Source organism: Chiloscyllium plagiosum, chromosome 47, assembly GCF_004010195.1.
Source record: "Chiloscyllium plagiosum isolate BGI_BamShark_2017 chromosome 47, ASM401019v2, whole genome shotgun sequence".
Classification (NCBI taxonomy): Eukaryota; Metazoa; Chordata; class Chondrichthyes; order Orectolobiformes; family Hemiscylliidae; genus Chiloscyllium; species Chiloscyllium plagiosum.
This window is the reverse complement of record NC_057756.1, coordinates 5,123,828-5,145,826: the sequence shown is the minus strand read 5'-3', so window position 1 is coordinate 5,145,826 and position 21,999 is coordinate 5,123,828. Positions and strand designations below refer to the sequence as shown.

The window sequence follows — 21,999 nt, the reverse complement described above, 5'->3', positions numbered from 1 at the left end:
CAAGATATCTTCATCACTGGTTGGTACTTCTTGTTAAGAAAATTCTAAAAGAAACGTATTGTCAGAAAATGCTAAAATAAAACAAGGGAAAATGCTCCAGTATTGAGTTATCGGTTATTTTTCTCTTCTGTACAGGATGTTGGTGAGATCACTTTTGGAGTACTGTGTACAATTCTGGTCAGCGAGAGTATTATTAAATGGGAGAAGGTGCAGAAACAATTTGCCAGGCTGTTTGAAATACGAAGAGAGATTGGATAGGTTGGGACCTTTTCTCACTGGAGCGCAGGAGACCGAGAGGTGACCGTATAAAGGTTTATATAATCATAAAGGGCATAGATAAGATGAAGGGCAGATGTCTTTTCCCGAGGGTAAGGGAGTTTCAAAGCTAGAGAGCATATGTTTAAGGTGAGAGGAAAGAAATTTAAAAGGAACCTGAGGGCAACTTTTTCACACATTCATATGTGAAACGATCAGCCAGAGGTAGTGGTCAATGTAAATACAGCTCCAATATTTAAAAGACATTTTGACAGGTACGTGGAAAGAAAAGGTTTACTGGGATATGGGTGAAAACAGAGGCAAATAGGACTAGTTTAGCTTCAGAAGCTTGGTCAGCACGGACGGGTTGGGCCGAAGGGTCTGTTTCCATGCTGTATGGCTCTATGACTCGAAATAGCATAATGTTGGGTTGAGTAATGCTAATTGCGAATTAATCCTGAGTGAGTGAAAGATTACACTGACAGGGTTATCAGTTAGATCTGGGACCGCTGTAGTCCATGTGCTGTAGGTACATTGCCTTTCAGGAAGGCGTTTCATGATTTTGACTCAGCAACGCTGAAGGAACGGCGATATATTTCCAAGTCAGGATGGTCAGTGGCTCGGCGGGGAACTTGCAGTTGCTGGTATTCCCATGTATCTACTGCCCTTGTCCTTCTCAATGGAAATGGTCACGTCTGAGGTGCTGTCTGAGGATCTTCGGTGAATTTCTGCAGTGCATCTTGTAGATGGCACACACTGCTGCTACTGAGCATTGAGAGGGGAGAGATGGATATGGTGCCAATCAAGCGGGGGCTGCTTTGTCCCGGGATGGGGTCGAGATTCTTGAGTGTTGTTGGAGCTGCCCCCATCCAGGACAAGTGGGGAGTATTCCCTCACACTCCTGACTTGTGCCTTGTCAAGGTTAGACAGGCTTTGAGGAGTCAGGAGGTGAGGTACTCACGACAATATTGTTAGCTTCTGACCTGTTCTTTTGGTCATTGCAGTTATATGGCAAATCCAGCTCAGTTTCTGGTCAATGGAATTCACACACCATGGAATGACAAAGGGAAATGTTAGATTGTCTCAAAGTGAGGATGCCCAAAGCCTGGCACTTGTGTGCCACAAATGTTTCTTGCCCCTTTCCAACCCAAGCCTGGATATTGCCCAGATCTTTTTGCATTTGCCCATGGACTGCTTCAGTATCTGAGGAGTAACGAATGGCGCTGAACATTATGCATTCATCAGCGAACATCCCCTTTGAAGAGAATCATAGCATCCCGATAGTGTGGACACAGGCCCTTTGGCCCAACAAACCTTCACCAACCCTCCGAAAAGTAACCCAACCACTCCCATTCCACTGTACATTTCCCCCTGACTAATGCACCTAATTTGCACATCTCTGGACACTATGGGAGAATTTAGTATGGCCAATCCACCCTAACCTGCACATCCCTGGGCACTATGGGACAATTTAGCATGGCCAATCCACCCTAACCTGCACATCCCTGAACACGATGGGACAATTTAGCATGGCTAATCCACCCTAATCTGCACATCCCTGGACACTATGGGACAACTTAGCATGGCCAATTCACTCTAACCTACACATCCATGCACACTATGGGACAATTTAGCATGGCCAATCCACCCTAACCTGCACATCCCAGGACACTATGGGACAATCTAGCATGGCAAATCCACCCTAACCTGCACATCCCTGGGCACTATGGGACAAGTTAGCATGGCCAATCCACCCTAACCTGCACTTCCCTGAACACGATGGGACAATTTAGCATGGCCAACCCCCCTTAATCTACACATCCCTGAAGGCTATGGGACAATCTAGCATGGCCAATCCACCCTAACCAGCACATCTCTGGACACTATGGGACAATTTAGCATGGCCAATCCACCCTAATCTACACATCCCTGAAGGCTATGGGACAATTTAGCACAACCAGTCCACCTTAACCTGCACATCCCTGGGGACTATGGGCCAATCCACCCTAACCTGCACATCCCCTGGACACTATGGGACAATTTAGCATGGCCAATCCACCCAAAATACGTGTCCCTGGGCACTATGGGACAATTTAGCTTGGCCGATCCACCCTAACCTGCACAACCCTGGACACTATGGGACAATTTAGCTTGGCCGATCCACCCTAACCTGCACAACCCTGGACACTGTGGGACAATGTAGCATGGCCAATCCACCCTGAACTGCAAACCTTTGGACTGTGGGAAGAACCCAGGGCACGCGGAGGAAACTCACACTGCAAACCCCACACAGACAGTCATCCGAGGCTAGAATCGAACCCTTCAACTCAACAGTTTTGATGCCTTTTCACTATCAGTTCATACTTCGGCGGTGGGTTATGGAGAGTAGCGTCTGTGCTTGATGGCAGTCACATTAAATTTCAAAAACACAGGAGGGAAGATAATGAGAACAATCACTTTGACTCAAGCATACTGACCTTGGATGCAAGGATGTGATCTTCCAACCACTGCACATTGTTTTGGTGATGAATTGGGTTGCATTGAAGGACACAGAAAAGCTTTGAGCGGAACATATGCCTTTGCCAGATTTGGCATAAGCTGACGTCAAACTTTATGTTTACGCGGTTGTGGAATGAAAACGGTTTATTGCAAAGCGATGATACACTTAACACATTCGCTTCTATTATTTAGATGCCAAGGCAGAGCAAAGAAGCTATAATTAACACTGATTGAGTAAAGTAATTAAAACACTTCACTCAATGAGAATTGCGCGAGCATAGCAGGGTGATGAGTGCTGAACTAGCTCACTTACCACTTCCAGACGAAGCTGATTTGCTATTCTTTTGTTGGGATCCACCTTTTCCCCTATATAAATATTACACAATAGGCTTGTAGAGGTTGCTCAGCAAATTTACATTCTCTTGCAATTTTCATTCACTAAATGTGACTCACAGCCAAAATACAGTCATTAGTCTCCTAAGAATGCAAACAAAATATTCATGACATTTTACTGACCCCCCCCCCCCCGAAAGTTGATGAGCACCGGGGAAGAGTTTGGCGAAAATATATTTGGCTGTGCTAAGACAGTGTCAGAGTTAAATCCATCGAGCTGCATCTGTTGGAAATTCATTGCCTACACTGCAGGTGCTTTCAGTTCTTGGCTCTCGGCAGATTCAGAGGCCACTTTCTGAAAAACAGAAGTGGCCGGAGAAACTCAGCAGCTCTGCGGAGAGAGAAACAGAGTCAACATTTCGAGTCCGGTTCTGAAGAAGGGTCACTGGACTTGAAACGTTGAGTCTGCTTTCTGTCTCCGCAGTGGCTGCCGGACCTGTTGAGTCTCTCCGTTCATTTCTGTTTTGAGGAGATTTGTAGCTCTGGTTGAGGTTCTGGATGCAGGTTTGTTCACTGAGCTGGAAGGTTCGTCCTCAGACGTTTCATCACCATACTAGGCCTCAGGATGAAGCCTCACTGATGATGTTACCTCGTATGGTGACAAAGCATCTGAAAACGACCCTTCCAGCTCAGCGAGCAAACCCACATCCATTCATTTCTGTTTTTGCTTTAGATTTCCAGCATTCACAATTCTTTTCTTTTACCACCTTTCGAGTTTGCTATTAAACAGAGTCAAGCAACTGCAATTTAAGGTTGAGTGCAGACTGAAATGCCCCATAGCATTTACAATGTCACTAACCCATCTCATAATTTCCAGAATGCAATGGTGTGTTCAGAAACAACTTGATAAATATCTTGTTAGCTTGCTGCACGCAAGATATAAGTGCACCTCTTAATTTCATGTGAACATTTTCAACTTTTGATCATACTGTTTGGACCCATTTTATTCCAATCACTTGCGTTAAACCCTCAACTCCAATTTACATGGAATGGATCAATTCAAGAGAGTCCACAGCATGAGAGGTAGGTATCATGTATTTAGCGAATGGGCAAAAGAAGGTCCAAAACATGTACAAATGTTTCAGAGAAAGAAAGTGAGATGGAGCTTTCGATTTTCATATTTTCAAGTGCTTCACTTTGCGTGTAAACTTTATCCCAACTTTATGTGCATACAATAGGAAAATGACACAGTATTGTGACTAGCTGCACGGTAAAATATCAGTGATCTTTTTAGCTGATTTCTACAGATGAATTCAGTGACTGTAAGAACTCGAATGGGTGATTAGACAGAGAAACGAGGAGCAGGAGTTGGCCATTCGGTCCTTCGAGCCTGGCTTGCTATGATCATGGCTGATTCTCGATCCCAATATCACATTCCCACTCCTGTCCATACCATCTGAAACGAAAGACATTACTTATCTCCTCCTACAGTGACACAGCCTCCTGTGTTGGAGAATACCACAGCTTCATCACCCACTGAGTGAAGCCATTTTTCCTCATCTCAGTCTAGCCAGTGCCCTGAGACTGTTTCAAGACTCCCCAACCAGCATCCTCCCTGCCTCTGGTCTGCCCAGCCCTGTTAGAATTCGATATATTTTAATCAGACCTTCTCTCATCCTTCTAGTGGGTATAAGCCCAGTCGAACCAATGTTTCCAAATAGTTCAGTGTTGCCATCCCTGTTATCACTTGAGTGAATTCTCCACTACACTCCGTCCACCACTGGAACACCCTTCCTCAGATAAGGAGACTAGAACTGCACACAATACTCCACTGTGGTCTCTCTTCGGCTCTGTGTTGCTGTTTAATTCTCTTGGTGCTCGATATGAAGGAGTTAGGCAAAGTGATTTACGCAAATATTTTATCATAGAATCCATAGAATATCATAGAATCCCTACCATGTGGAAACAGGCCCTTTGGCCCAACAAATCCAAAGCACCTCTCTGAAGAGTAACCCATTCTCCTACCCTATTACTCTACATTTCTCCTAACTAATGTATCTAACCTACACATCCCTGAACACGATGGGACAATTTAGCATGGCCAATCCACCCTAACCTACACATCCCTGAACACGATGGGACAATTTAGCACGGCCAATCCACACTAACCTACACATCCCTTGAAGGCTATGGGACAATTTAGCACGGCCAATCCACCCTAATCTATACATCCCTGAAGGCTATGGGACAATTTAGCACAGCCAATCCACCCTAACCAGCACATCCCTGAACACAATGGGACAATTTAGCATGGCCAATCCACCCTAATCTACACATCCCTGGACACAATGGGACAATTTAGCACAGCCAATACACCCTAACCTGCACATCCCTGAACACTATGGGACAATTTAGCATGGCCAATCCACCCTAACCTACACATCCCTAAACACTATGGGACAATTTAGCACAGCCAATCCACCCTAATCTACACATCCCTGGACACTATGGGACAATTTAGCACGGCCAATCCACCCTAACCAGCACATCACTGGACGCTATGGGACAATTTGGCATGGCCAATCCACCCTAGCCTGCACATCCCTGAAGGTTATGGGACAATTTAGCACGGCCAATCCACCCTAACCTGCACATCCCTGGACACTATGGGACAATTTAGCATGGCCAGTCCACCTTAACCTACGCATCCCTAGGCACTATGGGACAGTTTAGCATGGCCAATCCACCCTAACCTGCACATCTTTGGACTGTGTGAGGAAACCAGAGCACCCGGAGGAAACCCACACAGACATGAGGAGAATGTGCAAACTCCACACAGACAGTCGCCCGAGGCTGGACCCGAACCTGGGTCCCTGGTGGTGTGAGGCAGCAGTGCTAACCACTGAGCCACCGTGCCGCCCCAGGTTTCCTTCTGTTGTTTGCCTGGTCAACCTGTCAGAGCGAACAAAGCTGGTTTTTCAATCTGCTCTCTCGAGAAGCACGTGCTGACATGAATCTGGAAACACAGAGAATGGGAACAGGAGTAGGCCGCCCAGTCCTTACAGCTTGCTCTGCCATTCAATATGGCTGACAATTCAACTCACTCCCCTACAGGTGCTTTCTCCCCCATACCCTTTGATTCCTTTAGCCCGAACAACTATATCTAACTCTTTCTTGAAAACATTCGAATGTCTTGGTCTGGATCACTTTCTATGGCAGAGAATTCCACACTCTCTGGACTCCCCGCTCATTAGTAACATCCTTCCTGCATCTTGCCTGGCTGGAATTTTATTAGTTTCTATGAGATCCTCCCCCTTATATTTCTAAACGCCAATGAGTGTAGCCCAGTCTAATCCAATCTCTCTCCATACATCAGTCCTGCCATCCCAGGACCTGACCTGATGACCTGGCATCTCATTCCCTCATACACTGATATCTGCTCCTATTGCTTCCATTTATATGGAAGACTGCATGAACTTTCCGAAGTGAACAGGACCCGCTCTCCCTCTGCGCTGTGGCTGGTTGCTTTCGAAAACAATTTTAGCAAACTCTCCATGTGTTCTACCCTCCCTATGCGATTACTGCTGCAAGTTACTTCGTTAGATCAACGGCAGTGTCTGTTATAATCCAACTCCTTCAGAAAATACTTTTTTTGTTAAATCCCTGCAGCGTGGAAACAGGCCCTTTGGCTCAACGAGTCCACACTGACCCTCCGAAGAGTAACCCACCCAGACCCGTTCCCTACCCTATATTTGCCCGTGACTAATGTTCGTAACCTACACATCCCTGAACACTTTGGGCAATTTCCGAGGAGCAGAAAAACCAACATTTCAGGCAAAAGCCCTTCATCCCAAAACATCGGTTTTCTTGCTCCTTGGATGCTGCCTGACCTGTGCTTTTCCAGCACTCCACCCTCAACTCTAATCTCCAGTATCTGCAGTACTCGCTCTCAATGATGGCCAATTTAGATTAGATTAGATTAACTCCCTAGAGTGCGGAAGCAGGCCCCTCGGCCCAACCAGTCCATGCCAACCCTCCGAAGAGTAACCTACCCATCTCCCTCTGACCAATGCACCTAACACTAGGGGCAACTTAGCATGGCCAATTCACCTGACCTGCACATCTTTAGACTGTGGGAGGAAACCCACACAGACACAGGGAGAATGTGCAAACTCCACACAGACAGTCACCCGAGGCTGGAATCGAACCCGGGTCCCTGGCGCTGTGAGGTCTGCAGTGTTAACCACTGAGCCGCTGTGCCACCCAAACAGCCACCTTCAGACAGGTCATGTCATGTCATGGCCAATCCACCCTAACCAGCACATCTTTGTGACTGTGGGAGGAAACCCACCCAGGCATGGGGAGAACATGACAGTCGCCCGAGATTGGAATCGAACCTGGGTCCCTGGCGCTGTGAGGCAGCGGTGCTAACCACTGAGCCGCCATGCCACCCAACAGTCACCTTCCGACACCTTTCAGTACGATCATGCCTGACTGCGAACACTTCAATGGCTTTTACCCAACCCCATCAGGAATCTACCAATCTCTACCTTAAACAGACTGAGCTTCCACAACCCCTCTTTTTCTTTATTTGTTCTCTGGACGTGGGCGATCTTCATCTCCCATCCTTATTTGCAGAGGGCAGTTGAGAGTCAACCACATGGCTGTGGGTCTGGAGTCACATCTAGAGTCGGATCTCCTTCCCGAAAGGATACAAGTGAGCCAGATGGTCTTTTATGACAATTGACAACGGTTTCGTGGTCATCAGTAACTTCCGATTGAGTTCAGATTACGCCACCTGAAATGGTGGGATTTGAGCCTGAGTCATCCAGAACTGAGCCTGAGTTTCTGGATTAACAGGAGGAAGTGCAGACTGCAGATGCTGGGGGTCAGAGTCGAAAAATGTGGCGCTGGAAAAGCGCAGCAGGTCAGGAGAGTCGAAGTTTCGGGCAGAGACCCCTCATCAGGAATTAATAGGATTAATAGTCAAGCGATCGTATCACAAAACCTTTGTCTTTATGATCAAGAATTCCAAAGGGATCAAAGCCCTCTGAGTGAAATGGTATTGGAGGACATGGCATCGAGAGAGGATCAGCCACAACAGGCTGAAGTGCGGAGCAGGTTCGAAGGGCTGAATGGCCACATCTTGTTCTTAGTTTCCTCATTGCAAGCTGGCTGCCAAGAAATCAAATGGGGAAATTCCCATAAAACTTCCTGTCCGGGGAGTGGTTTCAGTATGGAATTTAGCACCGCACTGCGTTCGTCAGACAGATATCAGATGGTCTTTCAGGTCAAGATGAGCAAAGTACACTCGGGGTAAACAAACAGAACCGTATGCTGACAGTGTCAAACAAACTTGATGCCTCTTCATCTTCAGGGGTTAAAGGGGATCCCGCATGTCCATAAAGCCTCTGACTAACCTTCATAGATGCGCCATGGAAAGTATTCTACCTTGATATGGAAACTACAGAGAGTTGAGAACAGTCCATCAGGTGAACCAGCCTTCCATCCATTGGCTCCCTCTACACCTCTCACTTCCTCAGAAAGGCAGACCACATCCTTAAAGATCCATCTTACCTGGTGGCTCAGTGGGTTAGCACTGCTGCCTCACAACGCCAGGAAGCTGGGTTCGATTCCAGCCTCGGGTGACTGTCTATGTGGTTTGCACATTCTCCCCGTGTCTGCGTTTCCTCTGGGTGCTCTGGTTTCCTCCCACAATCCAAAGATGAGCAGGTCAGGTAAATTGGCCATGCTAAATTGTCCCATAGTGTTTGGTGCATTAGTCAGGGGTAAATGTAGGTTAGGGGAATGGGTCTGGGTGGGTTACTCTTCAGGGGGTCGGTGTAGACTTGTTGGGCCGAAGGGTATGGAATCTAATCTAATAAAAAATGCTTTCTCCTCATCTCTCACTGCAGCAGTTGACCCCTTATTTGTAAACTGTGGCCCCAGTTCTTGTTTTTAAGAGTCACACAGCACGGAAACAGACCCTTTGGTCTAATTGCCAACCATGCTCCCAATCTAAACTAACCTCACTTGGATTAAAGCATTTAAAAGGCATCTGGATGGGTATATGAATAGGAAGGTTAAGAGGGATATGGGCCGGGTGCTGGCAAATGGGACTAGATTAGGTTAGGAGCCTAAGAACATTGAATAATGCCATGCTCTCCAAAGCTACCCCCCCCCAGCTCCTAAAATTGAACAGGGACTGTCATCCAAGCAAGGGACAAGAGAAGACCATCTCGGCCCCTCCAGCCCGCTCTCCAGCATTCAATAGGATCGTGGCTGATCTGATTTGGACCTCAATTCTACATCCCTGCGCCTCCCATAATAATCGTGCTCTCCTTTGGTCCTCAAGAATCTACCTCAGTCTCCCTTCCAAATAGTTAAAGATTCTGCATCTATTGCCAAATGCGGAAGGGCAGCCCAAAGACTTCCTCTGAGAGAGGAAAAAACATTTCCTCATTTCTTATTTTGAACAGCACCTCCGTATTTTGGAACTCTCACCGCTAGTTCGAGACTAAACATTAAATAAAAAAGCACTGCAGGTGCTCGAAACCAAAAACAAACAGTCCCTGGACCTGAAAGGTTCACCCTGCTTCCTTTCCACAGGTGCTGCCAGACCTGCTAAGTTTTTCCAGCAATTTCTGATTTTGTACCCCTCGTTCTCAGCTCTCCCACAAGAGGAAGCATCGTTTCTATATCCACCTGATCACGTCCCCTCAGGATCTTATATCTTTCCGTTCAGTCATTTGTGACTCTTCTGAACTCCAGAGGATACAGTTCTAGATGGTTTAGCCTTTCCTCATAAGGCAATCTACTCATTCCAGGTCTTAATAAATCTCTGAATTCATTCAAATGCTTTCAGCATAGGGTGAGGGGCACTAGGACTTCATGTTGCGGCTGTACAGCACATTGAGTCAGCCCCTTTTGGAATACCGCGTGCCATCCTGGTCTCCCAGCGACAGGAAAGATGCTGTGAAATTTGACAGGGTTCAGAAAAGATTTACAAGGACGTTGCTAGAGTTGGAGGGCTTGAGGCATGGGGAGAGGCGGAACAGGCTGGGGCTGTTTGCTCTGGAGCTTCGGAGGCTGAGGCATCACCTCACAGAGGTTTATAAAACCATGAGGGCACTTGGATAGGATAAATAGGCAAGGCCTTTCCCCTGGGGTGGGGGAGTCAGAACTAGAGGGCATAGGTTTAGGATGAAAGAGGAAAAATTTTAAAAGGACCTCAGGGGCAACTTGTTCACACAGAGGGTGGTACGTGTGTGGAATGAGCTGCCAGAGGAAGTGGTGGAGGCTGGTACAATGACAGCATTTAAAGGCATCTGGATGGGTGTATGAATAGGAAGGGATTAGAGGGATATGGGCAAAATACTAGCAAATGGGGCTAGATTAGTTTAAGATATCTGGTTGGCATGGAGGAGTTGGACCGAAGGGTCTGTTTCCATGCCTCTGAGTTCGGTTACCAGTGCTGCACACAGTACTCCAGCTACAGTCCCTGTATAACTGAAACATAACATCCCTTCTATGCCTTCAGTTCGTTTCGGAACAAAACATAACTTTCTATTCATCCTGTCCTGGCTTCACAAGCAACGCTGAGACAATTAACACTCATCGACCTCTACACAATGTCTATTCTGGGACAGTGTGACCGTGCATGTGATCAGAAACCAGACTCACTCATGTTCCAGCTCACCAGAGTCTCTGGGATGCTTGAGGCATTGGCATCCTATCTCTGGACTCGCAAAGGATTCTGGGAGCACGGCAGACTCCATCCTATTCTAGCTGAAGGGGCTGCAACATGCTCCTTGAGGATTCGGTTACTATAGGAGTGGAGTGAAGGCTGGGAGCTTCTCTCTTGCCTGTCAATGGGGTTGAACAGCCGAGCTCTTCCAGTGATAGAAGGATGAGAACAAATTCTCCACAAGACATAAGTATGCAGATGTGACCAACAGCAGTGGCATGGTCCCTCTGAATTTGAGGCAGTCCTGCACCTCAGGAGAACACAACAGTTGACTGACAACACATTGGACTCTTTCACTCACGGATCTTTCCCTCTCTCCAGATTTCCTGCATCCACATCTGAAAATGCAGCTTTCCCTCCCACCTTGCACTCCCTCCCAGCAGCCAGTCTCCATGAATAATCCTCAGGTACTGAAGCAGTCCATGTTCAAATGCAGCAAGACCTGGCCAATATCCAGTTGACAAGAGGCGAGTAACATTGACAGCACACACGTGACCACCTCCAACAGGAGAGAATCTAGCCATCACTCCTTGACATTCAATGGCGTGACCATCGCTGAATCCTTCACTGTCAACATCCTGGAGGTCACCATTGACTAGAAATTGAACTGGACTGACCATATGAAAGCCACAAGAGCAGCTCAGAGGCTGGGAATCCTGCAGTGAGAGTCTCACCTCCTGATTTCCCAAAGCTCCTCACACAACCCAAGTCAGGAATGTGTTGGAATGCACCCCCACTTGCCCTGGATGGGGGCAGCTCCAACAACGCTCAGGACAAAGCAGCCCCCGCTTGATTGGCACCACATCCACCAACACCCAGTTCCTCCGCCACTGACGCTCAGTAGTCCCCGAATGTACCATCTACAAGATGCACTGTAGGAGTCCACCAAAGATCCTTAGGCAGCACATTCCAAACCCACAACTACTTCTGTGCGTTCCACAGCCCTCTGAACTTAACTGCCCTCTGAAATGGCTCAGCAAGGGTACTTCCATAGGGACAGCCAAGGCTGACTCAGCAACGCCCACACTCCCACAAACGACTAAAGAGAAAAGTGAATCAGACAGACACGCGGCATAAATTTGCCGTGCCAAGATTGCTGATGTGACACCGTGTAGTTTCTGTTGACCAAGTATTGTGCAAACGCTCTGCAGTGAGACTCCTGGAGATCTGAATAGGTACGTGGATATGAAGGGATATGGGCCAACTGCTGGCACAACAACATTATTACTTTTTTAACGTCAGCACAAATTGGTGGGAGCAAAGCTCAATGGGAATAAAGTCCCAGACTGTGCAAAACATGCTTGAAATGAAGAGAATCATTGAGAAGCTATTGGCTGTGGCTGAAGGTTAACAGCACAGTTAGGTAGTGTATAGAATCATAGAGATTTACAGCACTGTCAAAAAAAACCTTTCGACCTGCCAAATATCAAAAACTACCAGTTAATTGCTCTAACCCCATTTCCCAGTACTTGGCCCCCATAGCCTTGGCATTGCAAGTGAGCATCTAAATACTTCTTCAATAGATTCCTGCCTCTATCTCTACTCTTATAGGCAGTGATTCCCACTACCCTCTGAGTGAAAAATTTTTTTTTCCTCACATTCACTTTAAACGTCCGGCCCCTTTCCTTAAATCAATGACACTATCCCTCCCCCCCGTCTCCCGTTCACTCCATCAAGGGGAAACATCTCTTCCTGTCTACCCTCTCTATGCCCCACATCGTTCCACACAGCTCAATCCTGTCCCCCTCTCGGTCTCCTCTGAGGGAAACGACCCCAGTCGGTCCAATCTCTCTTCAGAACCAAAACTCTGCAGCCTAGGCAACCCCCTGGTAAATCTCCCTCTGACTCCTCTCCAGTGCTATCCTGTTCCCCTCTATAATGTACAACTGCACACAATATCCTAGCTGTGGTCGAACCAGTGTTTTATACAGTTCCAGAATCACCTCCCTGTTAAACTCTAAGCCTCGGCTAATAAAGGTGAGTATCCTGTGTCCCTGTGACCTGAAGGGATGGACGGACTTACACATCAAGTTCAATCGCTGCATCCTGGGGTCATCACATGGTCCCCCCTGTATTGTTTGTCCTGCCCGAGTGCATCACCCTAACACAAGGCAGCATCGGGAGCAGGATGGATAATTATGGAAACGTGGTTCTGAATTTAGCTGGTCCCAAGCTCTGTTGGAAATGTGACCCTCTCTCCGCCAACTGCTCACCGTGGGCCCCTTCCGAGAGATGCCAGCCCTGAGCAGAGGGTCAGCAGCTGAATTCGGTGTTTGGGCGGGGGGGGGGTTGGTGCAGCGCTACAGAAAGCCAGGAAAATGGGCAGGAAATGAACCTTTGGCAGGGGATGGAGAGAACGTCAGGAGGGAAATCTCTGCCGTAGGACAGTTTTCCCTTCCCCCACCATCCGCCTTCTTCACTTGAAAGAGCCAACCGTTCCAGTGAGAGGCCCCCTGCTGGTAGGTATTAGATGGGGCAGCTGCTTCATTTGGTGCAGCCCTCTGCTACCCACCAAGCCCCTCCCTGCCCCACTCTGTGTCCCCCTCTCCATCTCCTGGGGAACGGGCTTGAGAAACAGGACAGCCCCAATCCTAGGGCAGAATGACCAAATGCTGCTCCTTTACCTGATGGTCTGATCAAAGACTGAGCCGTGCAGATAATCTCAAACTAGCACACGCAAAGGTGAATCAGCAAAAGATGCTCATTAAATGTGCACATCATGCGCTTACCTGCTTAACTTCTTTTTGACAAACCACGCAGTTCCCCCAATAACAGGAACGGCGAGAATTGCAATCACGATGCCAGCTATGGCACCAGCAGACAACGTTTCGCTTTTTATGGCCTTTTCTGAAAAAGAAAATAAGGAACCCAATGAGCGTGCATCTTGGAAGTTGATACTGCACTGTTCGGCTTTCAGGGTTACATGCAAAGACAGACTCCTGGGTTAAGCTCATGGGTTAAGCAACATAGCCATGAGTGGTGACTTGCACTCCATCTATGTGATGCAGTGCCTTCGGTGTTAGATATGATTGCCCGGATAATGAGGCCGTTCAGGCCCTGGTTAAGACAGCAGTGCTTTCGCGGCAGAATGGATTTACAAGACGGTCTTGATTGTGCCATGATAAGAGCATGTGACGGCCGTTGCGTTCGTAAGAGATTATGAAGAGAGGACATCGTCACCTGGTTAGGCCTGCCCCCTAGAAACTTTACAAATAGGAGCAGGAGTAGGCCATTTGGCCCATCGAACCTACTGCATCACTCACACGATGACGGCTGATCCTACAACCCTGCTTTCGCTTTCTCCCCGTGTCCTTTGATCTCTAAGGTTTATACCGACCGCCTCCTCGGAAATATTCAATATTTTGGTCTTGAAGCGAGTAGACTCTGAATCCCCGAATACCAGTCAGCCGGGGCTCCCTGATTGGCCCAATTTAAGATCCAGCCGGTTCCAATCACTACATTGCATTTAACCTGCCTCAATAGTCTAACTTCTACCTTTTTGCTTTAAAAGAATGGATTTTCCTTTCAATCCAAGCATTAATCCTTGCAGCAGTAGACATGTCTTCTGTGCTTTTAATACATTTGTTTTTCCATTCACCGTGGCCTTTTATCCCCCCAAACTCTCATAACTGACTTTGTTTAAACTTAAGACACTCATTTTCGATTGAACTACTACCGTCCCAAACTGATTGGTAAAAACCTGTCATTGCTGAAAAGTTCACCAGCAGCAAGAGTAATCGCCCCTTTTTCACTGCGTTGTACAAGTTCTAAAATGTGGCCCATGTTGGTTCCTCAATGTATTTCTGCAGTAAATCATCCCATAGAAATTCCAGGAATTTCTCCTCCACAGCATCGGTGCATTCCCTCATCTATCGGTTGAAGTCCCACATGATGACTGCATCTCTAATTTCCTGCTCTGTCAACAGTCCGACTGCTGCTCTGACAGGACGATGGAGGTTCGGTAACCGAGAGACAATTTCGGCCAATAACTGTAGCTCCTTGCTTTTGCTGAACTTGACCCAAACTGATTCTGCATTCCTTGCCTACTGATGCAGACATCCACTGAACTCACTCCTCTCAATCAGCACTAACGCACTACCTCTTCTTTTTGCCCTGTTTCTAAATGTTGAATATCCTTTAATATCGTAGCAGTTACCAGTGAGAGGGTGTACTTACAGAAAGCAACATACAAATGTGTGAACAAAAGAGGTTTCCAACTGCTGGAATCAGACAGCAATAACTTGAAGGTAAAGGGAACCATTACAGACTATGAGTGTTAACAGAGACAGGAAGATATCTCTCTAGCATGAGAACCATAAGTCACAAACCTTGCTGTGCTCAAACGAAAGCAACGAACCACATGCGAAATCTGAAACCAGCATCGACAATTACTGGAGAAACTCAGCGAGTCTGGCAGCTTCTGTGGAGAGTCGAGAGTGCGGTGCTGGAAAAGCGCAGGCGGTCAGGCAGCATCCGAGGAGCAGGAGAGTCGACGTTTCGGGCATAAGCTGTTCATCAGGGAATGAGGCTTATGCTCCTCGGATGCTGCCTGGCCGGCTGTTCCTTTCCAGCACCACACTCTCGACTCTGATCTCCAGCGATCTGCAGGGCTCACTTTCTCCTCGCTTCCGTGGAGAGGCAAACAGGGTTCACTTTTTGAGTCCAGCATGACTCTTTGTCAGAGCTGGTTTGTTTTCCCTCTGCAGGCGCTGCTGAGTTTCTCCAGCCTTCTCTATGCCTGTCACAAGACCAGTGTTCATTCGAGTTGCGATATCGAGTACCGAATGGCAATCTTGAGATCAGCCGGGAACTCTGCACTTGCAAAGTTCACCTTCCTCTGGCACTCTCTGTGAGGCAAAGTTACGCACGCTGAAAAAATACGAATTTTTTACGAATACGAAAAAGTAAGATTCCTCAACTGTCTGAGGACTTCTAAGAAGCATCTTTGGCTACCAATTTGATACCGCAGTTTTGAAATAAATCATTCATGGGTGCCGCTGGATGCGTCAACGTTTTTTGCTGATCCTGAGTTTCATTGGTGAAGTTGTTGAGTTGTCTTCGTGAAACACTGTAGTCTGTTGGGTAGAGGGCCCCCCATTGTTAGCATGATTTTGACTTGGCAAAGCTCAAAGGCATACTAACATAGTTCTCTTGTCATCCAAGGTTCCCAAACCTTGCCATCCTTATCCTTCATTTTCACAGGTCCTGAGCTGGCCTTTGTGGCAAATGTGGATTTACTCTCAAACAGCTGCCCCCAATCTACGTTCACCACCTCCTACCTAGTATTGCTGCAGTTAGCCTCCCCCCCAGTTTAGTCTTTTACTCCAGGACTAATCTTATCCTGACCAAGAGTAACTGAAAACTTAAAGAATTATGATTTGGAGGTGCCGGTGTTGGACTGGGGTGTACAAAGTTAAAAATCCCACAACACCAGGTTATAGTCCAATAGGTTTATTTGGAAGCACTAGCTTTCGAATCACTGCAGGATTCCTAGCCTCTATCCTGGTCTCGTAGCCACTACATATGACGAGTCAAGTTGAGTCCCTGGTCAATGGTAACCTGGTGTTGTGTGATTTTTAAATTTGTACAGAATTATGGCCATTAGGTCCTGAAATGCTCCCTCATTGAAACTTAGAGCTCCGGGCTCATTCCCAATACCAGATCTCATATGGTCCTGTCTCTCGTTGAACTGTTTGCATATTTGCCCCGGACACACCTAACAACTGCCCCTTCTCACCCCCATCCAAGACCCTCGCACCAAGGGACCCTCAGTCACTGTAGGGGAAGTTAACATCACCCACCCGTGATCTGTACATTTTTCCATAACCTGTCCACATATCTGTACCTATATCACCTTTTTAAGCACCTCAGAGGCTGTAGGGAGGCCTGCACCCTTGCTACTGCTGCGATCTCACCTTTCAGCTTTGCTGGATAAGCTCTCTCAAGGTGTTTTCCTTCAGCTGGGATATTTTTCCTTACCTGACCTTTTATATCCCATCAACCTTGCCTGAAACACCGAAGTCCTGGAATATTAAGTCTTGTCCCTCTCTCAAGCAAGTCTCTGGAGTAGAATCAGAGAATCCCGAGAGTGAGGAAGCAGGCCATCCAGCCCATCGACCCGCCAAAGAGCATCCCACCTTGATCCATTCCTTTCCCTTTCACCCTGCACAACCCATGCCTTATCTCCCTAGCCTGCACAGCCCTGGTCACTGTTGCCAATTTAGCATGGTCAATCCACCTAATCTTTGGACTGTGGGAGGAAACCGGAGCACCCGGAGGAAACCCACGCAGGTATAGGGAGAATGTGCAAATTCCACACAAACTCTGTGACTCTATTTGCAAATCGGGATGGAGAATGGCTTGGAGGGGAACTTGAGGTGGGGGGGGGGGGGAGGTGGTGGGGGAGGGGTTATTAGACCATGCATCTGCTTCCCTCATCCTTCAAGATGATTATGGTCATGTATTTGGAAGGTGCTGTTTAAACAGCTTAGGTGAACTTCTGCAGTGCATCTTGTAGATGGTACATACTGCTGCCACTGAGTATTGTGGGTGGAGGGAGTAAGTGTTTGCGGACGTGGTGCCAATCAAGCTAATCCTTTCATCCTGGACGGTGTTGAGCTTCTTGAGTGTTGTTGGAGCGGTACTCATCCAGGTAAGTGTGGAATATTTCATCACAATCCTGACTTATCCCTTATCGATGGTGGACAGGCTTTGGGGAGTAACGAGCTGAGTTACTCACTGCAGGATTCCTAGCCTCTGTCCTGGTCTCGTAGCCACGACATATGACGAGTCAAGTTGAGTCCCTGGTCAATGGTAAACCCCAGGATATTGATAGTCGGCTTTCAGTGATGGTAATGCTGTCAAATGTCAGAGAATGATAGATAGATTCGCTATTGTTGATGGCACTTGCGTGGTATGAATTTGACTTGCTGTTTTGTCAGCCCGAATCCAAATATAGTCCAGGTCTTGTTGCATTTGGATATGGGCTGCCCCAGTCTCTGAGGAGTTGTGAATGGTGCTGCAGGTATAAACTTTGTGTTATTGATGTGACTGTAGAAACTCATAGACATTGACAATATTGTTATTTTGTTACATTAGAAAGAAATATTTGTTATTACCAGTAAACACAGAAAGAACAACATAGAAAAGAAACAAAAATATGGAATGAAGCACATGGACAAAATGCTGTTAGTCTGTTTTGGTGAAACGTTTACTCACCTTCAATAGTTACCTCTATAGTAGCACTTTTGGTTTGTTTGGTTATGTTGTTATAAGCCTCACAGGTATAATTCCCACCTGGACTTTCCTTTGTCGATTCAATGTTGTACGTTTGTCCGCTGTCTAACAGCCCATTACCATTGGACCATCTATAGGCAGCTGAAGGGACGGATTGGGCAGAGCAACGTAATGTAATCGATTGCCCCAGTTCTAGGTGACTTGGCCCCGGGGGTTCAACAGTGACTGCCTCTGGTCCATCTACAAAAAGGAATCGAGAGAACACGTGTTGTCTTCGCACCTAAAAGAATCGCTGATAGTAAATGTAAACCAACTCCTCAAGGTTTCCGTGTACTCACAATTAATTTTCAGGTCAAAACTTCCAGATGCATTGTTAGTGATACCAATGACTTGACATGTATATGTTCCAGAGTCGTTTCTGTCAGCACTGATTATAGTCAGTGTCTCTTTCTCCTGAGAGATTTTTATTCCGTCACTGTCCTTGAGAAGGCTGTTACCCTTATACCATATCCTTGATTGTATAGAGCCCTCGGCCTCACAAGTCAGTAAAATGGCATTGAGGCTTTCTACTGGCACCGAATTGTTGGACGATACTTTGACGTTAGAAACTGGCACTGTAAATAAAATTTGGAAAATGACACGGTGTTATATCACTTTCGATTCCCCGTTCAGTGATCGCTGGGCTCTCCATTTAAACCTTATCTTTTTATTTCGACGCTCCACGCAAAACTGCAGACTGTTTTAAAATCACGGCGTCATAGTTACCTGTAAAAAGGCGTGTGATGATTTGAAATCGATGCTTTAAGTCGGACCGACCACAAACGGCGCTTGGGGAAAGATTAGCGAGGTTGGAGAGCACGGAGAGGAACGGAAATATGAATTATCGATGAGTGGAACCGCAAGGCTGGAGACAGAACAGTGACGAGGGGCCCTTTGTCCCACCAAAGCTGACTTTTCCAGCCCCCGTCTCTGTTTCTTGTGGGAAAATGCCACTCATTAAACATAATCAAGTTAAGGTCCATTTTGACATTGAACGGAACTAACAAACTTGTCCCCAAGATTACCGCAAATAATCATGGAGAAGTTGCAGCATTTGATCTTTCGGCCAGCAATTGTTTCCTAACTCTCAAGTCCTTCCAATTTTAGGAGAATGCTCTGCACACTATCGCAATTCAGAAGTCTACACTTCGTCAGACAACAGCTGAGTATTATTTCACAAAATGTCTTGAGTTAACGTTGCGAGCCTGAAAGCTAAAAACGTAAGGTGGAAGTACGCGGTTCCCACACTCAAAGTCAGGGTTGCCCTCCTGAAACTTGCAACTTTAAGTGAAGCATGGTTTCTCATAGGAATCAATGTTAAAATCAGAGTTAGGTTCCTGGGGAAAACCATTGCTTGAGTTAACTAATGTAAAGGTTGAAATACTGTGGCATACATGTGCTGCATCATGCATCCCTAGTTGAAATAACTTGCAAACCAACTCAAGGAAAACTTCAGTTAGGAAATAAAACTTCTTGCTTGCAATGGTAAAAGAATTTCTAATATGGTACAGACACTATATACATTCCTCAGTTATTGTATCTGGACACGTAATGTATAGCGCAGCAGAGAATTCTTTGAAAAGAACTAAATCCTGACCAGTTCCTCTACTTTTTTGGCTAAAAAGAATAGAGATGTTGGGAGAGAAAAAAATATAGACATATATTTGAAAAGTTTACTCAGAACCTGAGACACAATTTTTAAATAAATGATTTTGGACGTCAGCACAAACACATTGGCACCAACCAATCAGAGTTGGGGGATGTGGGGGTCTAGCTGACATCACAATGACACGACACATGATGGTGCAAGAGGTGCAATCATATGAGGTATAGCTGGGAAGTAAGGAATGTTAAAATGAAAAGCAGGACTTTAAATGAGGAGAGTGAACATAGGACAGCAACAACTTTAAAGTGAAAGATCTTTAAACGGGGTGACTTAAAGCGAGAACTCCACACATAAATCCTTAGACTCAACACATTTCATTGCAGATAATTTTATCTTCGGTATTTATTTTGCAGCAACATTTTGTTTTGCCCGAGGGATTGTTAGCACATCTAATTAAATCCAACTGATCTCAGCTGCCAGATATCTGGAGCCACTCGTATAGAATAATCTCGCCACAAGCCAGAAGTGTCTGTCAGTAAGTGTGATTACTGACTCACCAAAACTGACTTGCAACAGATTAATGATTTGTTTCTTGCAGTGCATTGGAAAGAGGGAAGGGCTTGGGGCATGAATGAGGTTTAACGTCTTGTCTGCTTGAGGTCTGAGTTTGTAATCTCAGATAGCAGGTCAAGTGGCAAACCTGTGGGAAAGGTATACACTGCAGAATCCCCCCAGTACAGATAGAGGCCATTCGGCCCATCAAGTCTGCACCTACCCCCTAGAGATCATCCCACCCAGAGACACCTCCCCCAACCTAACCTCACTTTCCTCATGGTTAATCCACCCAGCCTGCACACACTACGGGCCAAATCAGCACGGCCAATCGACCTAACCTGCACATCTTCGGAGTGTGGGAGGAAACCGGAGCACCCGGAGGAAAACCGGGGAGAATGTGCAAGCTCCACATAGACAGTCACCCAAGGCTGGAATCGAACCCAGGTCCCTCGCACCATCAGGTGGTAGCGCTAATCACTAAGCCGCCGAATTGAATTCAAAAGCCACCATTGCAGGATTTAGATTCAGCAGATTACACACTGAAGTAACAGTCCAGTCATAAAGCCACAACACCCAGGACACACCACCTGCTAAACCTTTCAGTAATGATTCACCATAAAGTCAGAGTTTATTGTTATTGAGAACCTAAACTTCAGTTAAATGCATAAAACCTTTATGGAACATAGTACATACTACAGAATTCCAACAGGCCCTTCGGCCCAACAAGTCCACACCGACCCTCCGAAGAGTAACCCACTCAGACCCATTCCCCCCTACCCTATATTTATCCCTGACTAATGCACCTAACCTACACATCCCTGAACACTGTGGGCAATTTAGCAAGGCCAAATCACCTGCATATCTTTGGACTGTGGGAGGAAACCGGAGCACCCGGAGGAAACCCACGCAGACACGGGGAGAACGTGCAAACTCCACACAGACAGTCGCCCGAGGCTGGAATCAAACCCGGGTCGCTGGTGCTGTGAGGCGGCAGTGCTAACCACTGAGCCACCACAGAACATAAAACACAGATCAGTACAGCACAGTACAGGCCCTTCGGCCTACGATATTGTGCCAAGCATTTATCTTCATCTAAGATCAACCTAACCTACACAATTTACTGCCAGTCCTGTGTTTGCCCAGCAATTGCTTAAATGTCCCTAATGTCTCTGACTCTACTATCATTGGGGGCAATGCATTCCAAGCACCCACCACTTTCATTTCCCCTCATTATAACTTGAGGGCAGATATTTGCACACGCAGATCAGTCAGGTTAAAAATATTAAAGTGAGCATTTCCATCTGTGCATTTATTTTTTTTAACTAAGCCAGGCACTGGATCGATATTACGCATCATCTCATGTCTCACAAACTTGATTGAGTTTTTTGAAGAAGTAACAAAGAAGATTGATGAGGGCAGATGTGATCTATATGGCCTTCAGTAAGGCTTTCGACAAGGTTCCCCATGGGAGACTGATTAGCAAGGTTAGATCTCATGGAATACAGGGAGAACTAGCCATTTGGATACAGACCTGGCTCAAAGGTAGAAGACAGAGGGTGGTGGTGGAGGGTTGTTTTTCAGACTGGAGGCCTGTGACCAGTGGAGTGCCACAAGGATTGGTGCTGGGTCCTCTACGTTTTTTCATTTACATAAGTGATTTGGATGCGAGCATAAGAGGTACAGTTAGTAAGTTTGCAGATGACACCAAAATTGGAGGTGTAGTGGACAG

The 21,999-nt window shown here is 46.6% G+C and overlaps 1 protein-coding gene across 1 annotated transcript in view; it reads right to left on the bottom strand.

The window, feature by feature from the left end:
• LOC122544166 (carcinoembryonic antigen-related cell adhesion molecule 5-like) overlaps nucleotides 1–21,999 on the bottom strand; it is a 69,823-nt gene that overhangs the window by 9,507 nt on the left and 38,317 nt on the right. The window contains exons 9-12 of the mRNA XM_043683200.1: nucleotides 18,409–18,684; nucleotides 18,053–18,310; nucleotides 13,564–13,681; nucleotides 3,068–3,120 (exon numbers count right to left, since the gene is read on the bottom strand). Coding sequence (XP_043539135.1) covers nucleotides 3,068–3,120; nucleotides 13,564–13,681; nucleotides 18,053–18,310; nucleotides 18,409–18,684 — 705 coding nt within the window. The remainder of the gene's footprint in view (nucleotides 1–3,067; nucleotides 3,121–13,563; nucleotides 13,682–18,052; nucleotides 18,311–18,408; nucleotides 18,685–21,999) is intronic.